Below are 24,344 nucleotides of genomic sequence, written 5' to 3' on the forward strand. Positions count from 1 at the left end.
ACTATAATTGGCAGATGCAGATTAACAGCAATTGGACTTGACTGAGGTCATAAATCCACAGTTCAGAAGTTGCCGGATTTCTGGCAATTCAGAGCGGACCACCGTCGGCAAGAGGTGCTTAACTCACTAAGTAATTGCAAGTTTCATGATTCATAATGCTTACGAATTCCCCCTCAACACACACACACACACACACACACACACACACACAGGCCCAGTGGGACTCTGCTTAAAGCCACTGGGAGTCATAGCGGGCGGATCGGGAAGCCACTGTGCAGCTTCGGCCTCTCCACATCAAAAGCACCACGGGGTGCTCTCAGTGTTTGGCTAATAACGTTTTGGAGCCCTGGAGGACGAATATCAAAACCTCAATTGAACACTTTATTCTTTACAATTTATTTAATGGGTGAGGCTACACTAAAACTCCTCCCCTCCACTGCAAAGTGAACTGACACAGCAAAGTATGCACCCAGAGTGTTTGACGTCGACGTGCTCTTTCAGTTCAAATATACAGTAGTTGAGGTCTGCTCAAAACAAAGAACACTAGCACATGTGTGCGCACGGACATAATTAAGCTGGACTCGAATGAAGCCTGAGATCTGAATGAAACTTCTCCTCGGTGTGTCTGTTCCAGCAGGAGAGCAGAAGCCGAGGGCCCCCGGCTCTCTTAAACACACACTTCCAGGCACTTGCACACACACACACACACACACTCACACACACTCCATTTACATAGACTCCTGCCTCTGTCGAACGTGTAAGCAGACATGTATTGCATGTGATTGTTGGGGGAAATGGAGTGAAAAACAGGTCCGAGGGGTTGTGGGTTCAGGTTGCGGGTTTTTTGGAGTGACGAGATCCAGAAGCCGGCGGCGCTTGGTATTACCCTGCTGCTTCCTGCCCCTATTGGCCGGGAGGGGGAGGGGGTGTGGATGGAGCTTGAGAGAGGAAGGTGGGAGGCCATGTAGAGCCAAGGGGCCATGATACCCCTCCTCTCTCACAGCCCACCGCTCCCACACTCCTACCGCCGGAGCCCCGACCAGATCCCACCGCGGTTTGTTTTACAACCTTGAACCACGGTTAGCTTTCAAAACCCTTAGCACGGTAATCAGGCTCTCCCCAACATTCCACTTCCAGTCCTTTTCAACAAGCCCTCTCACTTATTTACCCACCGGCTCTGTTCAATACCACTCTTTTAAACGCATTCCACTTTATTTGTTTTGCAATTCAGTCCCTCCTATCGTGCAAGCCTGGCTGCTGTTTCACAGCAAAGTAAATCCCCCACTGGTTTCACCTGTGTGTGTGTGTGCGTGCGAGAAGCTAATGGCTGTGTGCATTAACTGCATGTGCCCAGTAGGTTCCTCCTCGAGTCCTATTACCACTTCAGCACACGTTCCCAGATCTGCTCCATGTTAAGCACTCGGTCCTCCCACACGTCCATTTAATAACACAAATCGTGATGGATGCTCCGCCCGGCACATGCACAGACCCAAAGAATGCTAAACACAGGAACATAACTTGTAATTAATTGTCCATTTGTAAAATTTGCCCGCATATCTTCCGTTCAAAGGAATTTGGAAGATCATTATTTCTGTCTCGGTTGTAGAGGCCTCCGCTCCTCCGGCTGCCGCTTCCCACTGCCGGCTGGAGTTGGATGGAGGTTTTGACTCTGAGCCATGATATAATGTTGGACGGGAGCCCTCATATTTCAGCTCTGATGCGAAATCGGCCCAGTGGCTTTTTTCGGACTCAAATTGGGTTTAAATTGTGTCAGAAGAGGGAGAGATGTTTTAAAAAAAAGAATAGCCATGGACGCCATGAAACGGAGCGTTCTTACTGCAGAGCTTTTGATCCGCTTTTTTATAAATAGCAGAATTTTGTCGTAAAAAATAATGTTTCTGTGGTCTTTTCCTGCAATTAAAATACGTTTGGCTCGGGAACAAGGGCGAAGCTAAGTACTTTGTGTTTGAGAAAAATGTCTCTCTTTTGCTCGCCCTTCTCCCCTCCCCTCCTCGCTTTTCCTCATCTGCAAAAAAGCATGTCATTTATGACTTGTTATGTTCATTTTTGCTCCAGGCTTCCCACATGTTCGCAGAGGCAGGCAGATGTCTGATGATGGCGCGGTGGAGCCGGCGGACGGGCGTTCCACCTGCCTCGCTGCTGCCGTGTTTGCAGCCGCTCCTCATACGTGGCGGTCAGCGCGCAGATCGCCCGCGCTTTCCCAAGGCGTTCTCCGGTTCCTCCCGGGCCGAGCCGTGTGGTCTTCACATGACCAATCAAATATGTCAAAACCAGCCAGTGTTTTCCCCCCACATATACAACAAGAAAATCTGGCTTCAATTATTATTGCACCCCAAGGGGAACTTCCAAAATTCCTCCCCTCCTCATTTGTCAGAAATGAAGCTCTCTCGTTTCCTGCGATTGGCTGAAATATGTCTTTTGATATTAAATCACGCCGGTTTCCACTGGCTGCATGACCAAGACAAATGTTTATCATATTTATTTATGTCATCGGAGATGACCCCGCGGCTCGGCAACGCAGGAGACTTGGCCCGCCGACTCCCATGTAATGTTGATTATGAGTAAGAGAGTCTCCTAAATAAGCCCAAGTTAAGAGATAATTTGGAAAGCACATGAGGTAACTGTGCTTTGTTTAATGTGAAAAATCCCGTTCGGGGGTTGGAGAGGGTGATGGAGGTACTGTTACAAAAGCCCTAATGAATCTAGACTGACACATCCCACCCAAATCTTACAGCGCTCTCTGTTTGATTTGTATTACGCTCTGTTGATAAATGTGGCTCCAAATGTTGATTAAGGATCTGTTTCACTTGTTTGTATGTCAACAAATCCAGCTAAATCTAGTTATACACCTCTGATCTCCCATCGCAATTGTTTTTGTACTTGGTGCGCATTGTCATAACATCACGCTCTGCTAGAGGCCTCTCCAGCGTGGCTAAGGGGGGGGGGGGCGCTGTATGAAGATTGCCATTGACGTTGCCGAAACAAATAAAACCACTCATGCTGCCACTACATCTGTAGCCATTTTGAGCCCTTATTTATACCATTTAAGCTCTCATTTGAATTCACCAGCACAAATAAACATATCATAACGAAGCGAGAGCTCTGATGTCATGTGCAGATGTCGAATTCTGATTATTCCTCCTGCCTCGTGAAATTTCGCCGGGATCTTGTCTCTCGAAAAGGCAAAAATAGATGACATCACTTTTTCTTGGCGCTGCCCACTCCTGACAATATCTCTGCATCTCTCCCACCGTATCGCAGTTTGTGTATACTCTACGAGGGTTTCTGGAGCCCAAAAATAGAAAGAGGGAGGCGGTAAGAGTCTCCAGACTACTGTGCCGTCCAGCCAGGGTCTCAGCAATGTTTACTGCCAACGATAAGCTGGCATTAATCTCAACTTCTATAAAAAGGCAAATGATTTCACCTGAGCCCTGCGAGGTTATTTATCCGACGGCCTGGCTGTAGCACAGGCTTTGATATAGTCGTAAATCATCCAGTAAAAAAACGTGTGCTACTAAACCACTGGGAAGGCAGAAGTCCGTAGTGGGTTGGGCCTGCTGCCAGAAGCTCTTCACTGGTTCAGTATAACACACTACCTGCTCTACTCCTGGAGTCATGTACTTCTTTGTAATTGACTATAAGAAAGTGCAGGCTGACCCTCTGTGACCCCCACAACGATAAATAAAAGCTATTCATGTTTTATACATTATGCGGGGTGGACCTAGACACCTGCTTGTTACCCACCATGTTGTCCAAGTCGTAGCCCAGCCTGGGCTTCCTGTTGGAGCACCGGCATCACGACGTCATTTGTGAAGTGACTCAACCGCATACGTGTTTTCCCTCTCTCCCCCTCTAGACGCGCGCTGCACCTCGGCATCCTGCGAGACCCGGGTTCAGAGGTGGAGGACCGGCAGTATCAGGTCGACCTCCAGTGCATCAACATCGGGACGGCTCAGTGGGAGCAGCTCAAGCCCGAGAAGGAGGGAGCCAAAGGAGGGGTGTCCGCGGAGAGCGAGAGGAGCTCGCAGAACCCGGCCCTGGAGTGGAACATGGCCAGCAGGTCAGGAGGAGACACGTCAGTGTTAGCATGTGAAGCCCAAAGGGAAGATGTGTGATTAATTACTTCAAGAAGACACCAATATATAGTTGTTCTTCAACGTAGTAAATCATTTTCGGCGAGTTTTGAAACAAAGTCTTGGTGCATCCACTGTAGAGTAGTTCAAACTACAATGAGTTGAACTCTGTTGTCTACAAAAGCCTGAATTAATTCTGCTGAATAGTTTTAAGGCCTCTGGTTATGACTTTAGAACAGGTGAATTCCTTAATTTTAAAACAAGTGTTTCATTCACTCACTCTGAGGAGCACCACTCCCCCATGCTCTGAATGCAGAAACATTACATTACATGTAATTTAGTGCCCTCTAAACACAAGACACATATATTGTGTGTGAGCAAGTTATGCAGCATAACTGCCATATCTTCCTTCTGGCTGTAAATGTATTCTAAGCTGCGCCGTTCGGAAAAACAAGGATGCTTTTAAACATGGGGTCGTGGTAGTTTTACATCAGACTCAGAAAACAGAGCACTAGAATAGTGTTCTGTTCCCGGCCTCTCATGGCTTCTGTAGTTAAAGATCTGAGAGAGTCGTTGACGCTACACAGCCACCTGTAACCTGCTCACCACTCGGCACAAACATGTGACAATCCACACAGAGACACATTTCTCTACCAGGACTAACGTGTGTGTGATTACTGAAATAACATCCGTCAGGTGACCAGAAGGAGAAGCCCACTGAGACTCTTCATGTAGACGAGCCGCTTCAGTGGCCACAGCATGCGTAGTCGCTGCAAGGTTAAATTGTTACTCCCTTAGTCAGGTGCTGTGTGTGTGTGTGTGTGTGTGTGTGTGGGTGCGTGCGAGATCCCAAAACGTATCTCATCAGTCTTGATGTGGGAGCATCGTGTAGTTATTGAGTTAGCGCCCTATCATGGAACCGCTCCATGCACAGTCATAATTACAAACCCCGTTTTTTTTATAGACACGGGAGCTAAAACAAGCACAAGTGTAACAGTCTGTTTGGCCCCACATCCTTTTTTTTTTCTTCTCCACTCGTGTTTTGAGAGGGAACAGGCCCAGAAATCACAAGATCACAGGCAACGACTGCAGATTTGTTCCCTGTCAACTAAAAATAAGCCTCGTGGAAGAATGCAGTGCAGAATCAACACGGGCCTGATTGAGACGGAGGGCCCTCGGGTCATCGGAGCATGGAGGATGCTGGCCTTTCACACAAAGACACACTCGAGCGTGCTCGCTAATGCACATGCATACACACGCTGATATATATCTATATCTTCTTCTTACTGTGTGTTGTGTTGATATGACTGCTGCTGGTGACGCTGCTGCTGAGCCCTCAGCTCTTAGATCTTTGACTGTTACAACCAACTTGTTGGACGTCACCCAGCTCTCTCATAATCATCTGTCAGCTCCCTCACCTTCACTATCTAATTAATGCAAAACTGCCCAAAAACTCTAACTCTAACAAAAAAAAACGTTGTAGGCAGAGTTGGGCAAAGGTACGGAAGACCTGAGAGTTAAGTGAGAAATTGCAAATGATCTGAATTGTTTTCTCGACTTTGTTTATGATTTTATGAACAGGTGACAAAATGTTTTGCCGGGATAATCTTGGTATACTTTCCTTTTTGTGGGAAAAAGGAATATTCTTCTGCTTTCTTCTGTGAAAACAGGTGATTTTTTTTCACCAGGAAATATGTGTCCATGCACCCTCAAAACAAGGTATATCAATTGTGCGTTAACAAGTTATGTGAATTAAAACTCACCTGTAAGAAAATGTGAATGCTTGTACTCTTTAGGACAGGGGGTACCGGTGCTTCTAGTGGCTGAAAATAGTATTACAGCTTGGAACAGTCCTCTGCCCGAAATCTTTTTTAACCTGTTTCACCGATTAAGAAATATTTCTGGAACTAAGAACGATTATCCTGGCAAGATCCGTTTGTCACCGCTTCTTAAGTCATAAACACAGTAGAGACAGCAATGTAGTTCATCATTTTAGACTTTAGAACATTTTAGAATAAGCTTTAAACATCAGTATACAAAAGGATGTTGAAGCAATAATGCATTTGAAGTTACTTTAGTTAATGTGTTTTGGCGTGTGTTCACTTAAATGCAAAGTGTTGATTTTTATATTTGAAATGACCCATGCTGTCTTCCTTCCTTTTTCTTGGTTGGTTCAGAGATAGAAAGTCATAAATCTGATTGTTTATTTTCAGTCATTTAGATGAAACTAAACACAGAGTGACTCAAGTAGAGCTTTAGTTTTTTAAACATTTCAACAAGACAATGGAGTGGACCTGTGGGAAGTGTTTTTCAACCACCAGACCACCCTCTCTCCCCTGTGTCCTCAGTAGTATTGGCCATCTATCCCATAATCCTCCTTTGTCCTGGTCCTCCGCTAGCTTCTCCAGGGTCTGTTGTAAAACATCCCTTTGAAGTAGCGGACTTGGACCTCTATGTTAGCCGCTCACCCTCTTATTACTGAGTCTAAAGAGCTCATATGAGCAAGAGGCTACTGCTCTCGTCAATCCACTCGCAATCTTTTCTTCTCTGCTCTCAATTTGCTGAAAACAGGGTTACACAGGCCCAGTGCCAAGGCCAAGATTGTCTGACAGGGCAATGAGGTGAGACTTTGGGCTCCAGAAGATGCCAAATGCCTTTTGAGTAGACTCAACTTTCTTTAGACTACAGCTGCGGGTCTGGATTTCTATTCAGAACGTGATTACAGGATGACCTAACATGGAGCCTAACGGTTCCTTTCCTACTCAAAGGATCGACAACGTAGCGAAGGTCACTTTTGTGTTCTAATAACAGGGGTCAGGGTTGCCGTTGTCGTCGAGGGTTGTTGAACCTCCCCCTCGCTCTCACTTTTAGCTTCCAAACAAATCACCCGAGGTGGCTGCGGTTGCCTCCTCGTTCCTGCCTCTCCTCGCCGTGGCGGGAGCAGCGCCGGAGGTTTTGTCGGAAAACCTCCGGCCTCAGCCACCACCAGCAGCACCGCGAGTCATGACTGAACGTGTGATTGAGAATGTTCCAACACGGCGAGGAAAGGGGAGTCAAGTTCACAGCTTTACTTGTCCGCTGCAATCACCCGCAGAAACACACCACCTCGCTTGTAACAAGTTTTGACACGCACCACTTCCAAAGTTCACACCTTTCCCTCGTTCCCTACATCGATACCCCCTCTCTCCAGCTCTGGAATTGTGGCAGTTTTTTGGGGTTCAATTCCAGTAGTTGAAGATCTGCGGTGAACTCAGTTGGGCTTCCTGAGGTTATATATTTTTTTGAGGAAATTCCAGCGACGTGGATCCACTGACAGGATCTGTCCTCCTCGCGGCTGAGGAAAGACCCGGGTCCCGGAGCTGTGAACTCTCTCCATCGCCCCCATGTAAGCTTCCCTCTCTTTGCCCGTGCCACGGATGTCTCCACTTACTGTTCACACTGTGCAGCTCCGTATGAAAACAGTCATTCTTTCCGTCCTTTGTGTTCCACGGTCCCGTGTACTGCTGGTAAACCGAGCCCCGTGCCTCTTGGCCCCGCTGGTGAATGATAGCACCTGTCCCCTGCAACGAGACACTCATTGTTTCAATCCCTGTCTGCGGGGAGATTAGCCAACAGCTATTGGCCCCACAGGTCATTTCACCTCCGAATTAGAGCCTCCCTCCAACTCTCCGTGCAGAGAAATGTGTCAGGAAATAATCCCTTAAGGGCACTGGTAATGCACATTTGTGTAGCAGAAGTGAATATGATATTGGCGCTGGCTAAGTACTGTACTTTAGGCCACCTAGAAACAGGGCCTTTTATAATCCTGGCCAACTATAAATATTGGAAGCCGTACCACTTGATTGTTTTAATAGCAGCAGATGTGGCAATTAACACCACTTTGTAAAGCCCGCTTGTATATTTGTTTTACTGCTAACAAATGTTCCCACAAATATGACTTGATTGTGGGAATGAACATTAGTGGAAACGGAGAGAGTTGATGTGAGAAGGCCTCCATGTGATCTTGTGTATACAATTAGGGGGTGTTCCCAATTGAGGCTTGTCAAATAACGTATCACTCCGTCTCTGTAGCATGCAGTATTCAAGCGCCCGGCTCAAATGTGTTAGAGCAGAAATGTTATGTTTTTAAAGCTCGCTTATGGGAATGGCCTGCGAGAGGAAAATGAAGTTCAGCTTTTCATTCTACTGGTTTGGATTTAAGAAAGAGTTTGAAATGGGAGTCTGCCTGTCAGCCGAGGGCAAAACAAAAAGGTTTTGAACATGTTGCGGTCTCCACTGTGTTGTGTTGACTGGTCGTGTCCTAGGCAGATGGGAACAGTGTTACAAACATTTTACAACTGGTAACCATAACAAGTTATTCGTGAATCAAGTTTGGTGGGAATGCGCGTGAATAAGTGGTGCCTTATGGTTGCTGTCGGAATCACTTCAGCACCAGGACTCCTCCCTTTTACCTCGAATATAGAAATCAACACTTTGTAAATGCCGATCTCCAAATGTCCAGATTCATGCCAGGTATTAAGAGCAAACATAGAAGTTATGGAACCTGTCCGGAGAGGCGTCTGCTCACAGTTTGATCCCCTCTGTGTCTCCGTTCAGTATCCGGAGGCACCAGGAGCGGCGGGCCATCCTGACGCCCATCCTCACTGACTTCTCTGTCCGGGTCACCGCTGCCCCGGCCATCATCTTCAGCAAGAATCTGTCCCCCGACTGTGGACCGGCCGAGGTCAGTGTCCGCCCAGCATCGCCTTCTTGATCCAGGGTTACGGTTCTCTTTATAGGGTCCACGTGCTCTGCAGGAGTGGACTTATCTGTTCTGTATTCAAACAGTAATAATGAGAGAATGACGGGATCCAAATGTAAGTTTAATATCTGATAGTTAATGTGGGGATTTGCTTAAAGGGATAGTTTGGATATTTGTGGGTCAGAAATTCAAAGACATGACATTTTAACTATTAGAAGCTTCCCCAGTTAATTACTTACATATTTTTTTGTATTACAAGTTATATTTATAAATGCAAAAGATGAATTACATTATTAAATATATGCTAATTTACATACATTTCCAGATCAGAAATATGAACATGGGATGAAGCCAGGTTCACATTGTTTGTTTCATTTTGTTGACATATTAGAGTCAAAGGTTTTTACAGAGGGAATTTTGTAAATCTCTTTTTATCACAAAAATCTATTTCCACCGTATTTTAAGGAGTAAAATGTTGTGTAAATCAGGCTGGGGACGATATGTGAACAAAGCCCTCAGTAAGGAAAAGAGGAATGAAAGTGAAGAGGAGATTTATGAACATGTAAAGATGTGTATCGTAAAAGCCACTCCAGGTGAAAGGAACTACTAGATACCCTCATGAAACTTTCCCAGTTCATTCCTGACATTGAAACAACATTTTTTCTGAAATGTTCTGTTTAAATATAAAAGTTAGTCTCTATCTAATGGTAACTTTTGGTGAATTGAGTATACGTCTATGTTTTTCGTCCACTAGTCTGAAAGAAGACGTGTTGCTTGCACAATCTCTGAATGTAGCAGTGCATTAGAAGAAGGTGGTGTCTCCCCTTTAAGAGAGTCGCAGGTTGCTCGTGTTTCTTCATCTCCTTTGTCGAGGCTTGCTCAACACTTCCACTTGACCTTGAATGCACTTTGACCGCGACCTGTTACAGCCGTGATTGTAACCATTACTCTCACGGTCCGCTGTCCATATGAAAATAGACATTGATTATGTGAGACGTCAGAAGTATTTACGCTCTGCCTCTGCAACATACAGTAGGTTCCTCATTAGGAATCCGTCCGCCCGGTCCGCCGAGTAATGGAGGCTTCTGACCCACACAGTTCAGACCCGCTCTGCTTATACAGCTGATGTTCTCTGGCTCGGCTCCCTGAGACTTCCTGCCTCTTTGATGCCTCGTCCGTCCACGCTAACGCGCCCCCTGACAATGCGTAACAGCTAATCCATAGTTTGCACTGGCGCACACACACACACACACACACACACACACACACAATGTGATGTGTGTAACTCCCTGAGATATGGAGACTCGGAGCCAGTAACAACACAAACAGGACTTTTATTAACCGCTTGTATCATGAAATTCATGTTCAGCTAACTGCTTTTGATAGATGTACACACAAATGTAACAGCAGTTTTTTATTGACGTATTAATGCATTCATTATAATCCTCACGACAAGTTATAAATCTACATTATACATTTTCATTTCACTATTATTGTGACCTTACGATAATATGACCGTGTATCAGAATAACTGCTACATCTACTAGTAGTAATGAATATTTGTAGGATTATACACGTAATGTGACTCAACTAAATAACATCTATGAGTAAAGATGATGTTCTACAGGGGAAACAGATGAAAGACAATTACAAAAATATAGAGTGGTCCTCTTCAATTTTTGAATGGTGATATATATACATATACAGCCGTGATATATATATATATAAATAAATCACCATTCAAAAGTTTGGCATCGACACAAAAGCCAGATTCTTTCCAGTCAGTTGTTGAAGAGGAGCGTTCTATATTTTTTAAATTGTCTTTCATCTGTTTCCCCTGTAGAACATCTTCTTTACTCATAGATGTTATTTAGTTGAGTACATGCAGAACAAGCCATGTGGAAAGGTTCAGCCGGACTACAGAAAGAGACAACGAGAAGCGGTTATAGGTTCAATAAACTGGATGCTTCGCATTAAAATGCAGCTTCCTGTTCCAGTGTCAAGTGTTCCACAATAAAGCAGCAGGACGAGCTGGAAAGAACAGGCGACGTGAAGTGTTGCTCTGTTGGAATATCAGAGGAACTAATCCAGTTTAAATATCTTCAGTCACCACGGAGGAGACGGCAGAGGGCCAAAGTAGAAAACTGTTCCCCAAATAGTTTAACGCGAGAACCGTTGTGGTTCCATACAAATGGATGCTGTTGGAACCATAACGTGAGTTTAAATAATACACTTTGTGTCTGAATTATTCTTCATATTCTAATTATACTTTTTGACTTGGTTAAGATCGTAGTAGCAACCACAACAACAAAGAGAATATTGAATCAAATACAGTAACAGTCCTTCTATGTTTTTTAAACGGTGGGTCTGAATAGATTATGTTTACACAGTAGTTGCCCCCGTGTGTGTGTGTGTGTGTGTGTGTGTGTGTGAACCCAGAGTGTTACTGAGTGATATCCTGTTAGAGTTAGCCTCCAGGCTGTGGGCCTGGGGGCGAGAGAGGAAGCCGGGAACAAGATAGAGGGGAGATGGAATGGAGAAAAAAAGACAAAGGTCATAAACAATCCTCATGTGTTATTGAATGTCTTTTCTCTCTCTCCCTTTCCACGTGGAGGAGGTGGTGGTGTGTGGCCACTCTCTGGAGGTGAACGTGACCAGCAGTCTGGACTTCTACCTCAGCGTGGCCCAGGTGCAGCTGCTGCAGCAGCTCCTCAGAGAAAACATGGTGGGGATGGACGCTCCTGAGCGCAGCTCCGAGGTGCGTATCCTCTATCCTGTAAGCAGCGCCGCAGTTTGACTCACATCCACGTACACATCACGGCATGCGTCTACGACGGTCTGGCTAAAAAGAAGAAAAGCGGCACATTTAAATATTTACTCACTCAGAGCGAGGCCGGTTCTCTAATGTGACCGTGGTTTACGGCGCCGTGCTCAGCTGCCGCCTTCAGGGTCCTCTCTGTTGTTTACAGGACGGGGAGCTCCCAGGCGCCGTCTGACCGCTTAATAAGGCTTTCTAATGGAACACAATATAACAATATTTACCAGCTGTGGTGAGGAGGAGGGACAGGGGAGAGGGGGGATGACATGAAACGAAGCCAGTGACGTGTCCTCTTTGGGTTCATTACGGGAGGAAGTGTGCGTCAGATGACTCAGAACCCGGGACGGCCTCCGCCTCACCACGGACCCTCCTGCAGGGACTAAGACTAAGTATAATACCTTCATTTATAAAAGGGTTTTCAAGTTAGAAAGTGCTCTACGTGCAATTACAAGAAAGTCTATAAGCAAACCATTTATCAAAATTAAAAAATAGTAAAGCAACAGCAAAATAAATAAAAGGCAAGTCTGAAAGAGTAAAAAAAGACGTGTCAGCTTCCTGCAGGTCATTCCACAAATAGAGCTTCACTTATATTCAATATTCAGATCACGGGAGGCACAATAACTGAACGGACAAATGTGTGTCAAAATCCATCTTTTAAAGTAATGATAGATGCAGAGATGTCCCACAGATCCCCACCCTAATCACTTTCATACGTTTCTTTTAATGAAGATGAGAATAACGATGTACAAATCATCCTGTTGCAATATCCGGGAAAATCATCCCACTGTGATATATTTCCCTAACATCAAGTCCATCTGCGTGTCAGATCTGTTACTAAGGTGATGATGCTTCACGTGTTCATAGACGTAGTTACAGTCCGTCAGAAGGAGCAGCCTGCAGTGCATCTGGTTCTGGTTTGGGTGATCTCGGAGCCCTCACCCCTGACTCGTAATGATTCATGGCTCGATTCTGTTGAGGGGCAGCTCACGGCTGCAGAGGGTTCATGCAGGTTCAAGGCAGGATGAGAAAGTTCAGTGAGCAGCTATTCAGGGAGGTCCATTGGCAGCGATTTAGAAAAGAAACACAAAAAACGACATTGAGCTCTCCTCCGTAAAGGAAGGTTTAAGTTCCTACCTTTATTTCTCAAGGCGGTGTAAACTGAGCATCTTTTCCAGTTCCACTCATTCACTCTGATTTTTCATTTCCGATGCTTTTGTCCAGCCGGAGGAGCCGGGGATTAGGGTGTTGCTCAACGGCACCGCGGCAGTAGCTGCTGAGCATCGTGTCTTTCAGCCGTGTTTCCCAGTTCATCCAGACAAGAAGTCAACTTTTTATTTCCGAAAAATCACATCTACTGCTGTGTTATTGCTGACTTCGGATGGATTAAGTGGAATTGAAACGACCCATAGGTCCAGAGTGATGTAATATAATGATCATCCATCCACTATCGAGAAATGAAGTATATATGCTTGGGAAAATTCCTCTCTGCTTTCATTTAATATTCACTTTTTGGTCACAGTTGTTGGGAACTCTCACTTCTTTTCTTTTTTTTTTTTACTTTTATTACGCCGTATTCATTTCAGGTGCATTATCCCATGTTCCTTACTCGTCGGGGTTTTATAGTAGTGCCATTACGGAGCGTAACAGTATCATTAACACTGAGGTCAGTGCGAGTGCGTCTTCACATGAAGACATGTGCTCTGGCTTCGGCTCCTTTTGGACACTGTCTGTAACGGTACTTGTACCTCCGTCCGTCTCGGTGTCGTCAGCCGTGTTGGCGGCCGCCTCCGTCCGGCTGCTTGGCCCCGGAGAGGGGAGGTCAGTGTGTGACTTGAAGATGTGTCTTGGAGTCACAGCTCATTCTGCAAGCTGCAGAGCCCTCTAGTGGCACGAGCAGCGGCAGCACGGAGACGCCTCCCTGCTGCTGCTCACCAGCCTCCACCCCCACTCCACACCACACACCCACCATCCAGCTCTATCAGCAGTGCTGACATTGTTTGAGTACGGGTTTGGAACAGGTGAAGGCCTTTTCATGTGGCTAGAAATCTAACCGCCGCCTGTCCCACCCCCTGCTAACAGCTTACAAACAATAATCATAAAGTTCAGATGTATTTCCATTGCCAGTTTGCACAATATCACAGTCTGGATTCTGTGTTTTTTATTTTCCAAGCCTAACTTCCGTCATGATATTTATAGTATTTGACAGTTTTGTTAGTACTACCTTTATACAACCTGTTCAAAGGATTCAAGGGGAGGTGGGGGGTTGTTGTTGTTGTCGTCGTGCCTCAATAAAGCAGTCAGCGCTGTCCCCGGCAAGAGTTTAATTAAACATCGCTCACACACTTATTTCCAAATCCTTTTTCTTCCTTCTTTTTTTCCCTCCCCTTCTCCCTCTTAGACATTTTGAGAACACGCTTGTTCGATCCCGGGCGCTGATTTCAAACAGTTCCCATCGCCCCTCACAGCTGTGTTTTATTGTCCGGGTTAATGAATTTGTTTTGCAGGGGCTTTTTGGGTTCCCTGGCAGTGATGAGGCGAGCGTGTGTGTGTGTGTGTGTGTGTGAGTGAGTGTGTGTGTCATGCATAAAGACGCTGTCCAACATTGTTATTCTCCTCAGCGGTGCATCCGGTGTCGTTGTAGCTCTTCGGCAACAGTTTTAAATGCATCATGATTTGGAAGCAGATTTGTTGCTCTGTAAGCCAGTTGCATTATTTGGATGTTTATCACATTATTATGGTATTAGCCACAGTCCGTTGCCATTTGACCTCATCTCTGTGTTTTTTTGCCGGATGTTAATGATGATAAAGCGACGGCGGGCTGAGACCAGGCAGCTTTCAGCAGCAGGAGGTCCAGTCAGGGGTCCATAAGCAGAAGAGTTATCTCGTCGCTCTGTCCTCGGGCCCCGTCAACGTGCACACCCTCGCACACGCATGCACACACATGGTCCCCACATTGTCGCCATGGAGACCGCCTGCAGCCTCTTATTTTGGGAGCCAGCGCTGTGGTACTGCTTCATGACTGCGGAGTCAGGGACTTCGTGCGGAGACGTTTGCAGATCTTCATCGTCCCGCCGACCGCCACTTGTTCCTTCGCTTCACCCGCCTCGATGCCACCGTTCCTTTGAGCTGATTGTAGAGAGCGGCCTCTCACGGCCGCCACAATGACAAGCTGCAGAGTATTTTAGTGATGTCCCACCAAATTGGTTCAAAGCCAGAAGAGAGATCCTTTTTTTTTTTAATTGCTTCCCTCATCCCATATTTGTTCGTCCCTGTCTCACTCGCTCTCTCTCTCTCTCACACACAAACACACACACACACACACACGAGCAGAGGCAGCCTGGGTCAGCCATGTGCTCGTACCACAGTGTGAGAGGAAAATACCCTCTGGTGCAGGGGAAGTCCCGCTCGGCTTCATCCTCCACCTCATCCTGGGATGATTACACGCATGGGAAACGGGGCTTTAGACTTCCTCCAATCCAACACTCATGTGCACACACACACACACACACACACACACACTGATGCCAGTGCACACACACATAAACACACACTAAGGCAGCACCCACGTTCAGGACTGAGGTATCAGGCCTCACAGGAAACTCTGAATTAGAGTTTTTTAGTAAACACACATGGACCTCTCAGTCACCCATTACCTGTCTTATCTCTACTCTTCCTCTCTCCCTCCCTTTTTTCTTTTCCCTCCTTCTGTAGTTGGCATCCTGAGGGGATACGCATCTTTATCTCCCACCCATATTGTCGTTCCTTCTCAATCTCCTGGCGTCTCTTAACCATCCAACTCTTCCTTTACCCCCCTTTGTATTTTTGTATCAGTTCTCCTCTCTTTTCCATGCTCTTCGTCTCCTCTCTTTTTCCCCCTTGTGGGACTGGCACAGCTCCTGGTTGGAAACGGGTTGGTCCTTCCAGAGCTGGCTAGCTTAGTAGCTTCATCTGGCTGCCGGTGGAGAGGGTTCCTCCTCTGGAGACGGATGGAATGTGACAGTGTGTAGATTATGATATTAGTGTACCATTACACTGCACTAGGGATGCTCTCTCCCCCAAAGTTGGACTGATGCAGCACCGTCGACAGCGTGGCCAAGACCGACCGCCATGAGCAGTGAATCCACAGCGGGAGCGAGCGCTCTGGTCGGTAGCTGGTTTGGTTGCTCCGTGGGTTTGGACAGCAGTTACAGGTTATTAGTGGGGAGGAGGCCGGGTTCTACTGAAGCGTGTCCTTTAGTGTGCACATCATCACACAACCCCTCTCAAGTAAGCTGTATATGTATAATGCATTAGAAAGGGGAAGTGAGTTTTTCTTAAATTATATTTTTTTCTAACCTTTATTTAACCAGGAAGTCCCATTGAGATTAAAAATCTCTTTTTCGAGGAAGACCTGGCCAAGACAGGCAGCAGCATAAACAACACACAGAAAACACAGAACAAGACAAGTTAAAAGAAGCTAAAAGCTAAGAGACAGTGACGTAGAGTTAATTTAAGAAACATTTACATTTTTGGGAACCTGCCTCTATTTCTTTCATTCGAGATTTAAAGGCAGTCAGTGATATTAGTTCCCTGAGCTTTAAAAAATTCTGCAACATATTCCATGATGAGGGGGCAGAGAACCCAAAAGCCCTTTTTCCCATTTCCGTTCTGGCATTTGGGACAGTGAGTATAAAAAAGTCCAGAGATCGCAAAGAGTATTGTCCGACACTTCTCTGGTTAATACAAACACACAGGTAGTTTGGGAGCAGACCAAGGATTGCCTTATAAATAAGGGTGTACCAATGAGAGAGCCTACGGGGCCAAAGCAGGCCATCCTACCCGAGAGTATAACTCACAGTGGTGAGTCACAGCCTTACAGTTTGTAATGAACCGTAGTGAAGCTGGTAAGCTGCGTCCACCCTATGAAGACAGTTAGCAGAGGCATGCGTATAAAGAAGATCACCATAGTCCAACACAGGTAAAAACAGTAGCAGCAAATAATCGCTTTTTTACATTATTGGAAAAGCACAGCTTATTTAGAAAATAAAAATCCAGTTTTAACCTCAACTTTTTCACCAGGTACTGTACATGTGGCTGAAAAGTGAGGGAGTCATCAATCAGAATACCCAGATATTTATAAATATTGATTGTTTCATAGATTTTGTAACACTTTATAATAACCATCATTACAACATTGTAAACTAAGTCATGAGCATGGATGTAAGAAGTGGACGTAGTCATCGTGATGTCAGTCTCTGGTTTGTGTACTACAAGTTGAAGCCTCAAGTTGGGCTCCGTTAACTTCCATGAAAACACACTGTGAAAGGGTTAAAGTTGTGAGACCAAACACGGACAACGCTCTGGTAGAGACCTGTCAATCACCCTGTAGCCCCGCCCTAAAGCATCCCCTGCTTTATGGTCTGTTTGATCATAATGTACTAAATGAACATCATGCTGTATTGAAGAAGACTTGAAACTATTGATTATCATAGTTTTCCTTTGGAGCTATTGATTTCCTCACAGACTTCTATACAATCAGACTTCTTTTTGCAACCAGAATTACTTTATTAAGGTTTAAAAGTAATTTGGTAAACATTAATAAATGCTTAATGTAATATGTTTAAAATGATATGAATGCAAATAACCTTTATTATAGCATTACTAATTATTAGTAAGCATGAATTATCATTGCATTGTTTGTCAATAGTGAAATAACTATTTACTGAATATTAATTATACTATTTATTATTGACATAATCATTATATTTAATTATTAAAACACTATAAATATAGTTATTCTAAAGTGTTATTGTAGATTTTCAAGTTTTCCAATTTAGAAGCCGATGAAGAATCACAGCTTGCTCATATTTAGTTTGTCTTTGTCGTGATCAGATCAGACGCCTCACACGTCGATGAACTCGCTCTTTAGCTAGCGGGCGAATATCACCGGGAAACCAATGGAGACCTTCCTGCGCCCCGGTCCTCACTCCAGAGTCCTTCTCTGTGGGAGAAGAGATGAAGTGACCTGTTGTGTGAAGACTCCGCTGGGGTTCACGTAGGAGGACGAGCTGAACGTCAGAGCACACAGGCGGCTTATCTCGGCCGTGGTGTTGTTGACGAGCTTGGCTCAGAGAGCGACCCGGGGGCCCGGATCCTCGTCTGCGTATGTTTAGGTGAAACCGTTTCCAAGGCCGCTCCTCTCCGTGATGAGTGTTTCATATTGTCTCGTAGCCGTCGAGCTTTGAGAACCCGAGTTTCTCCAATCTCGACCTCCGATCTTTCCAGGACAGTGAGGTGTCTGAGGAGCTCGTGTGTGCTCCGCCGGGCCAACAGAAACAGGGAGACATCAGATGCGAGTGAATAAATGCTCCCCGAAGGCGCGGGGAAAAAGGTTGGGCCGAGAGAGTGGAGACAGCTTCGCAGAGGATGGTCCAGAGGAGTGCGGGAGAGGTCCGTGGAGATGAGACATGACACAGTGAGAAAAGGCCGGTCTGAATCCGTGTTTGTTTGGATTCCTGGCTCCGTCCAAAGCATCGGTCTGTAAATGTGGGAGCTGAGCGTTCGTCAGAGGTCGGCTCTTAACCAGGCCGCCTGGCTATTAACCCTCTCTGAGGGCCGGATCCCTTTCACCCTGACCTCTTCCCATCCTGCTTAGTGCTGTTTTCCTTCGCCCTGTTGCTGCTGAGAGCAATAATAAATAAAGTTCCCCGCACGACCATCTCCGTTTCCATTCTGGCTGCTTTACATCTGTTAAGTAAGCGTCGTTGTCTCAGCTTATCTTAAACACATATATTTTCATAGCCAGTGTTCATCTCGCTGCCCTTCTTTTGTTATGAAAACGTATCTTTTTCTCTCTCTCTCTCTCTCCTGCCTCTCCTTTTTGTTCGTGTCTCACTGACCCTCCTGTGTGAATCAGCCGCTAATTGACAGCCAGTCATAACAGCTCACCTTGGCTGTCCACCCCCCAAACGCCGACCCTCTCCTCAGAGCATGGCCGTGGCACATTCTTAAATCGCCCCCCTCCCCTTACTTTGGAAACTCAATCTATTTGAGATCAGTAGCAGCTGAATTTGCTCTCCCCTCAATCGGTTTTGGCGAAATTGGCGTGAAAACTCCAGATAAAAATCACGGGGGATGGAATTCTGTTCGGGCAGAGGGAGAAACAAACGGCGCCTTTGAGGAGAGGCAGCGGGGCCCCCGCCGTGAACCCTGGGATCGGGTTTCGACTCAGGTGAGGAGGAGTCAGGAGTCTCTCACTGCCTGCAGGGGAAACCGGGTCACACACCCAGGGGACCAGTAAAAGCAGGGCACACCAGGCCAATGAGAGCAGACACATATGAACACACACCATGTAGACTTTGTCCTGTGAAAAAGAGTTTTTTTTTGTCTGAGAGGTGAAAAGAGGAAACTGTTTTTTCTTCTCTACACCTGTATAAGCAAGATTCCACCTAGAATAACAGGTGATGGAGAGTATTGGGTTCTCTCTCTGTGGCTTGGATAGTAAAAACCTGCGTGTGTGTGCTCCAGCATGTCAGTGGGTTTGCGTGTGCGTACATACATGTATGTAAATGTTTGTGTTTGACTAATACAAATGTACAGTATCTAGACTGGAGTACCCCTGAGTTCCTCCTGGTTCCTCCTTCCTCTCATACTAAAGATTTACCCTGAAAGTTCACACATCGCTCCAGGTTTTTGGAAGATTTTCCTTGGTTGCAGGTGGCACCTTAGCCCCTGCCATCAGTGTGTGAATGATGACAAGTAGTGTTGATGTGCTTTGAGTGGTTGGTAGACTAGAAAAGAGAAATACAAACACAGTCCACTAACCATTTACCATCTAGTTAATTAATACACACAGTATTTTCGTTTCAGAGATTCTTTGAAGCCAAATAATGTCTGTTTCTTCAGTACGTATTTAAAGAAGCGTTCTTCTCTGTATATTTCTAGTGCTGCCTCTGACTGTCTTTTGTCAATGAGTGAAATCCAGCCAATGATAGATGTGCACCGACAGGTGACCCGATTGTAAAACATCGCTCAGACTGGATTCCGTACCTCACCTGTTTCCGTTTGTCTGTCTTGGAGCTGCTCCCGTGGTTCAGATGAGAACGATGAGTCATCACATGCACCTCACTGATTCCAACACTTGGAACGCTCCGCCAGCTCAAATCCGTCCTTGATAATGTGTTCATTTGAGATGCGGTATTTTGCCAGCAGAGCTCACGTGTGTGGTGATGACTTAGTTTTTCACTGTAATGTATTGCAGGTGTTCCCTCCAGGTTGAGCTGTGCTGCTGAACCCCAGCAGTGGGGCCTCGTGATCAGGTCTGACACACCTGGGATTGCTCCTCCTTCTGCAGTGTCCTCTTGACCCCTTTGTCCAATGCAGTCAATGCATCCTGGAATCTGCTTTATTTTTGCACCGATGAGTCCTCCAGCCTTGTCCTCTCTGTCCTCCAGCCTTGTCCTCCCCCCTTCTTATCGAGGCCCTCCCCGCCAGCCCAGATGAGGGGACAATGAGGGGGGGTATTGCGTCATTCTCCTCTGAGAACCTAACGTACAGCACATCAGAGGCTTTGTCTCCCTTAGCCCTGGGAGCACATCCAGAGAGAAATTAAAGGAAGATTACTTCAATCCTCCTCTTCTAATTTCAGCTCTGTAAATAGACGGCGAGTCCAGGACCGTTCCTGTCTTCACGCTGCTCTTTGAATTCGCATGCAACCTTATATGTGTGTTTTTGTGCTCAATTCTGAATACGCGCACAGGCTGGTGTGTGCTTGCTAGTGTGTCCTCTCTCAACTGTGTGTGTGTGTGTGTACGCAGCCCCAGCAGACCTCCTGAGTCTCACCTCTCGCCCTGTCCTGCTCCCAAACGGCCTCGCCTCACCTCGGGTCTACGTTGTTTCCTCGTTACCAGAGGCAGGCGCTCCAGAAGAACACTTTACGGCCTAATGAAAGGCATCTCCGCTGCTTTTTTTAAGTCCCTCAGACGTCTGCTCTGCTCGAACCACCGAGCCGCGCGCTGAAGACAATGTAGTCTGAAGTCTCTTTTGTTGTTTGTTTGTTGACAACATAATGCCAAAGCTAATGACGTTAAGTTGAAAAATCTCGGTTGAGTGATCTCCAGGGCCATCCTGAAACCTGATGATGGCTCCGCTGCCGCACTTTACCCACGGCATGTAAACAGTGAAAGGTTTGCATTGGATCAGCGCTCTTACAACCAACTCTTGTAATGTTGCTCAATCTGGGCCGTACATGTTCTCCCTGTGTTCGTGAGGTTTTCCCCTGGATGCTCTGGTTTTCTCCTGGGTGCTCTGGTTTTCTCCTGGGTGCTCTGGTTTCCTCCTGGGTGCTCTGGTTTTCTCCTGGGTGCTCTGGTTTTCCCCTGGATGCTCTGGTTTTCCCCTGGATGCTCTGGTTTTCCCCTGGGTGCTCTGGTTTTCTCCTGGGTGCTCTGGTTTTCTCCTGGGTGCTCTGGTTTTTCCCTGGGTGCTCTGGTTTCCTCCTGGGTGCTCCGGTTTCCTCCTGCCACCGAAGCCCATACAGGAATGAGGGATTGCGTCAGGAAGCACAGCTGGTAGGAACACCCAAATTAAACCTGTGGATTATAAATTCATACTGGATTTCCATACTGGATTGGTCGAGGCCGGGTTTATCAACTACACTGTGTTTTGTAATAGTTGTAGCAGACAGTGGTTCATTTTGTGTCCTGTTTAAACCCCATACCGCTAGATAGCTGCTGTTTTTCCTTTGATTTTATGCATAATGCTAATGTTTTCTTTATACTATACTTTAATTCCTAAAATTAGAAAGAAAAAAATCGATATATTGCTTACAGAATGGCAATATATTTGATGATATTGCTTCATGTACATAGCCCTAATGGGTTTGGGATTACATTTCGCAGTGGTCTAAAGAGCCTTCCTGAGGAAAGCAATTAAAAAATCTGGGTACAAGAGATGGGACGGCTGCACTGGTTTTGTCCAGAGCTTTCTTTTGGGTGTTTCTGCTGCTCGGTTGCATCCAAAGTCAAATAGCGAATACAAAAGACGCTCCAGAGCTTACACATTGTCAAACAAGACTTTCCCGCAGCATTTCTCCCAGTAGCTCACAGTCAGACACTTCACACCCCACAACTTCCAGACGCCAGCGTCACCATCGAGCCCACCTCACTCAGGGACTCCTGGCATGTGTAAAAACCGGAGCCTGGATATTAGATTAGACAATTACCCCGTACCAATCTCAAAACCAAATAGGGACAGTGACAGCTAATGAGAGCCAGTTGTTCTCTCCTCCATTCCCATGGAAAGCAAAGAAAGTCTGATGACTGCTGCTGCTTTAGAGGCCAGGCTCACAGCAATTAAGACGGACCCCAGGGTGCCTCACTTTCACTCTTGTTGCAGCGTGTCTCTTAATCCTACCTTTCCCCACATCTGGCCTTCATCGCACTTTAATCAGCCACCAAATAAAATGTTAGCAGTCTGGCTGCAGTTGTCCGGGGATGTAAAACAAGGAGTTCTAATCTAGATGTGTTTGTATTCCATGTAAAAGGGCCATTCATCCATTCATCAGCCGCGTTCTTCCTGCCAAGAATCTCTCCGTTGAGCTTTAGCCCCCGTAATAACTCTATCATAGAATTTCTGCGTCTGCGCTGTCCCCGTTTTGTTTACCATATGACCGATAAATCTTGTTTATCGTCAGTGATGGACGCATTTGGCGATAAAGTCTGCGCGGCAGCATCCGGTTCCAGCCAAGAGATTATGTGGGATGAGCGGAGAGGCTGTGTATCATTTCTGAACACTTACATCATGCCGGTGGAGCCACTTTCCCCCCTTGTTTGTTTTCACTGACACACTCGTGGTGTTAATCTAGAATTGGTCTTCTGGCATTGTTTGATGCTGACTAATAAAGAACATCGTGCTTATACAAACAGCCAGTGTTATTGTAGCGATACGGGGCAGTTCCATCGTGTCCTCACAGTCACCCCTAACCCGAGCAGTGGATTCGATAGGCAGATCCCAATCAGGGCCTTCTTGTTTAGATCGGTGGATCTGTCGAGGGTGACTGAAGCAATACGTCTCCCGTCAGACCTTTTTAAATCATTCTCCATTGCCAAAGCTTACGAGTGGTATGGTGGGTTTGGCGAGCGCTGGGAAGGCCTCGGTCTGGAACTCGACGCGTTGAGCGCAGCGCTGCGGCCTGTGCAGTGTCAGAGCTCTGGATCCGGCTCCGCTCTACTAAGCAACGACAGGGCGCCTTGTTTGTAAGCAAACAAACGTCATGTGCAGAATGGGTTTTTGTAGTTCAATCAATTCTAAAACAGAGGCTTTTGGTCTCCACATCTGCCGGAGCCAGGTTTTTGTTGAGCGGCGCGCTGCAGTCCCACCAGATGGACCGCATTAACGCACCCTTTTCACAATTTTCATCTTTTCATTCTCCAGCCTTTTTTATCAGTTTGAATCTTTTGTTTTTGAGCAGAGGCTTTTCCAAATCATAAAAGCAGCTGGAAACATCTCTGTATTCACGTTTCCTTGTCTGTTCATCTTTCCTTTGTTTAGTTTGTTTCTTACAGTTAGGCGTTCCTCTGTGTAGACCAGCAAAGTCATACTGAGTCCTCGCCGTTCCTCCCTTCTCCTCCAGAAGGCCTTTCCGGATGGAAAAGGCTTCCAGCTGACCCAGAGCTTTAGGAATGTTAACATGCAGGAATTATTGCTGCTGTCACACGGATGCACTGTATGTCACGAGGCATCAAGGGAAGAAGAGAGTGTCTGGCAAAGTAAGCAAAATATTCTCTAATTCTGTCCAAAGCCCAGGTTGAGGGACTACGGAGAGAAGCAAAAAGGATGTTGTCTCTTGCACTGTTAAACCCTGGAGGAGCAAACCCACCCACCAGCATTACCGGGTGGAGGGAGCTTGTTAAAGAACAGCCCCACTGTGTTTAAAATACAGTTGACAGTCCCTCCGAAAGCACTCTGCATCCATTTGCGAGCCTCGAGGTCGCGACCTTCCGCTGCCTCTTTGTTGTGGTTCAGTTGAAGTGCATAGCAGGTTGTCTTTGTTATTGGAACAAAGTTGAATGTATTAAATGACCGCCTTTGATGCCCTTTTTTTTCCCCGCTTTGTGGCCGCTGTTACGGCGCACAAAGAGTGGTGACTTCATGTTATATATGTCTTCCCCTCTCTGGTTCCCTCAAGAAAATGAGAGAATGAATTGCGGCCTTTATGGCATATGGTTAAGTATTATTGTTATTATTTTGGTTTAAGATGAGGTATTGCCGCCTTGAGCTTTTCCTCCATCAGCACAAAAGCTCTGAGGCCTGCTTTTCGGCTTTATAGCCCCAGTAAACAATAGCGGTGAGCACAGCAGGGGCCCAACCTGTAAACTCTGATGTAGTCAAGATACAGAAGTTCATTTCCATGCAGGCCTCCTGCCTCCTAGTACTGAATGGTCCTGTCGGGGAGATTTAGTAATGTGACTTCCACGTTTTGGGGAATTCTACTGTAGAGCTACAAGAGAACATAAACCCTGATGCAACGTGAAATGAATGGAAAGCGGCTGACCTTACTTGACTACTATGACTACTGAACCCGGCCACTGGTTCCATTGAGGGCCAGACATGCTGCTGATTGAGACTTGATTTCTCCCAACAGCAACTGTCATATCTGCTGGAGTTAATAAACAGGCCTATGTACTGCCATGATTGGAAAACCAGAAATGGA

The 24,344-nt window shown here is 46.1% G+C and overlaps 1 protein-coding gene across 1 annotated transcript in view; it reads left to right on the forward strand.

Moving 5' to 3' along the window:
• vps13b (vacuolar protein sorting 13 homolog B) overlaps positions 1–24,344 on the forward strand; it is a gene marked incomplete at its 5' end in the record, with an annotated part of 310,239 nt that overhangs the window by 198,532 nt on the left and 87,363 nt on the right. Inside the window, 3 exons of the mRNA XM_079226893.1 lie at positions 3,878–4,081; positions 8,691–8,817; positions 11,450–11,593. Of these exons, the coding sequence (XP_079083019.1) occupies positions 3,878–4,081; positions 8,691–8,817; positions 11,450–11,593 (475 nt within the window). The remainder of the gene's footprint in view (positions 1–3,877; positions 4,082–8,690; positions 8,818–11,449; positions 11,594–24,344) is intronic.

This window comes from Taurulus bubalis (genome assembly GCF_910589615.1).
Source record: "Taurulus bubalis genome assembly, chromosome: 12".
Lineage (NCBI taxonomy): Eukaryota > Metazoa > Chordata > Actinopteri > Perciformes > Cottidae > Taurulus > Taurulus bubalis.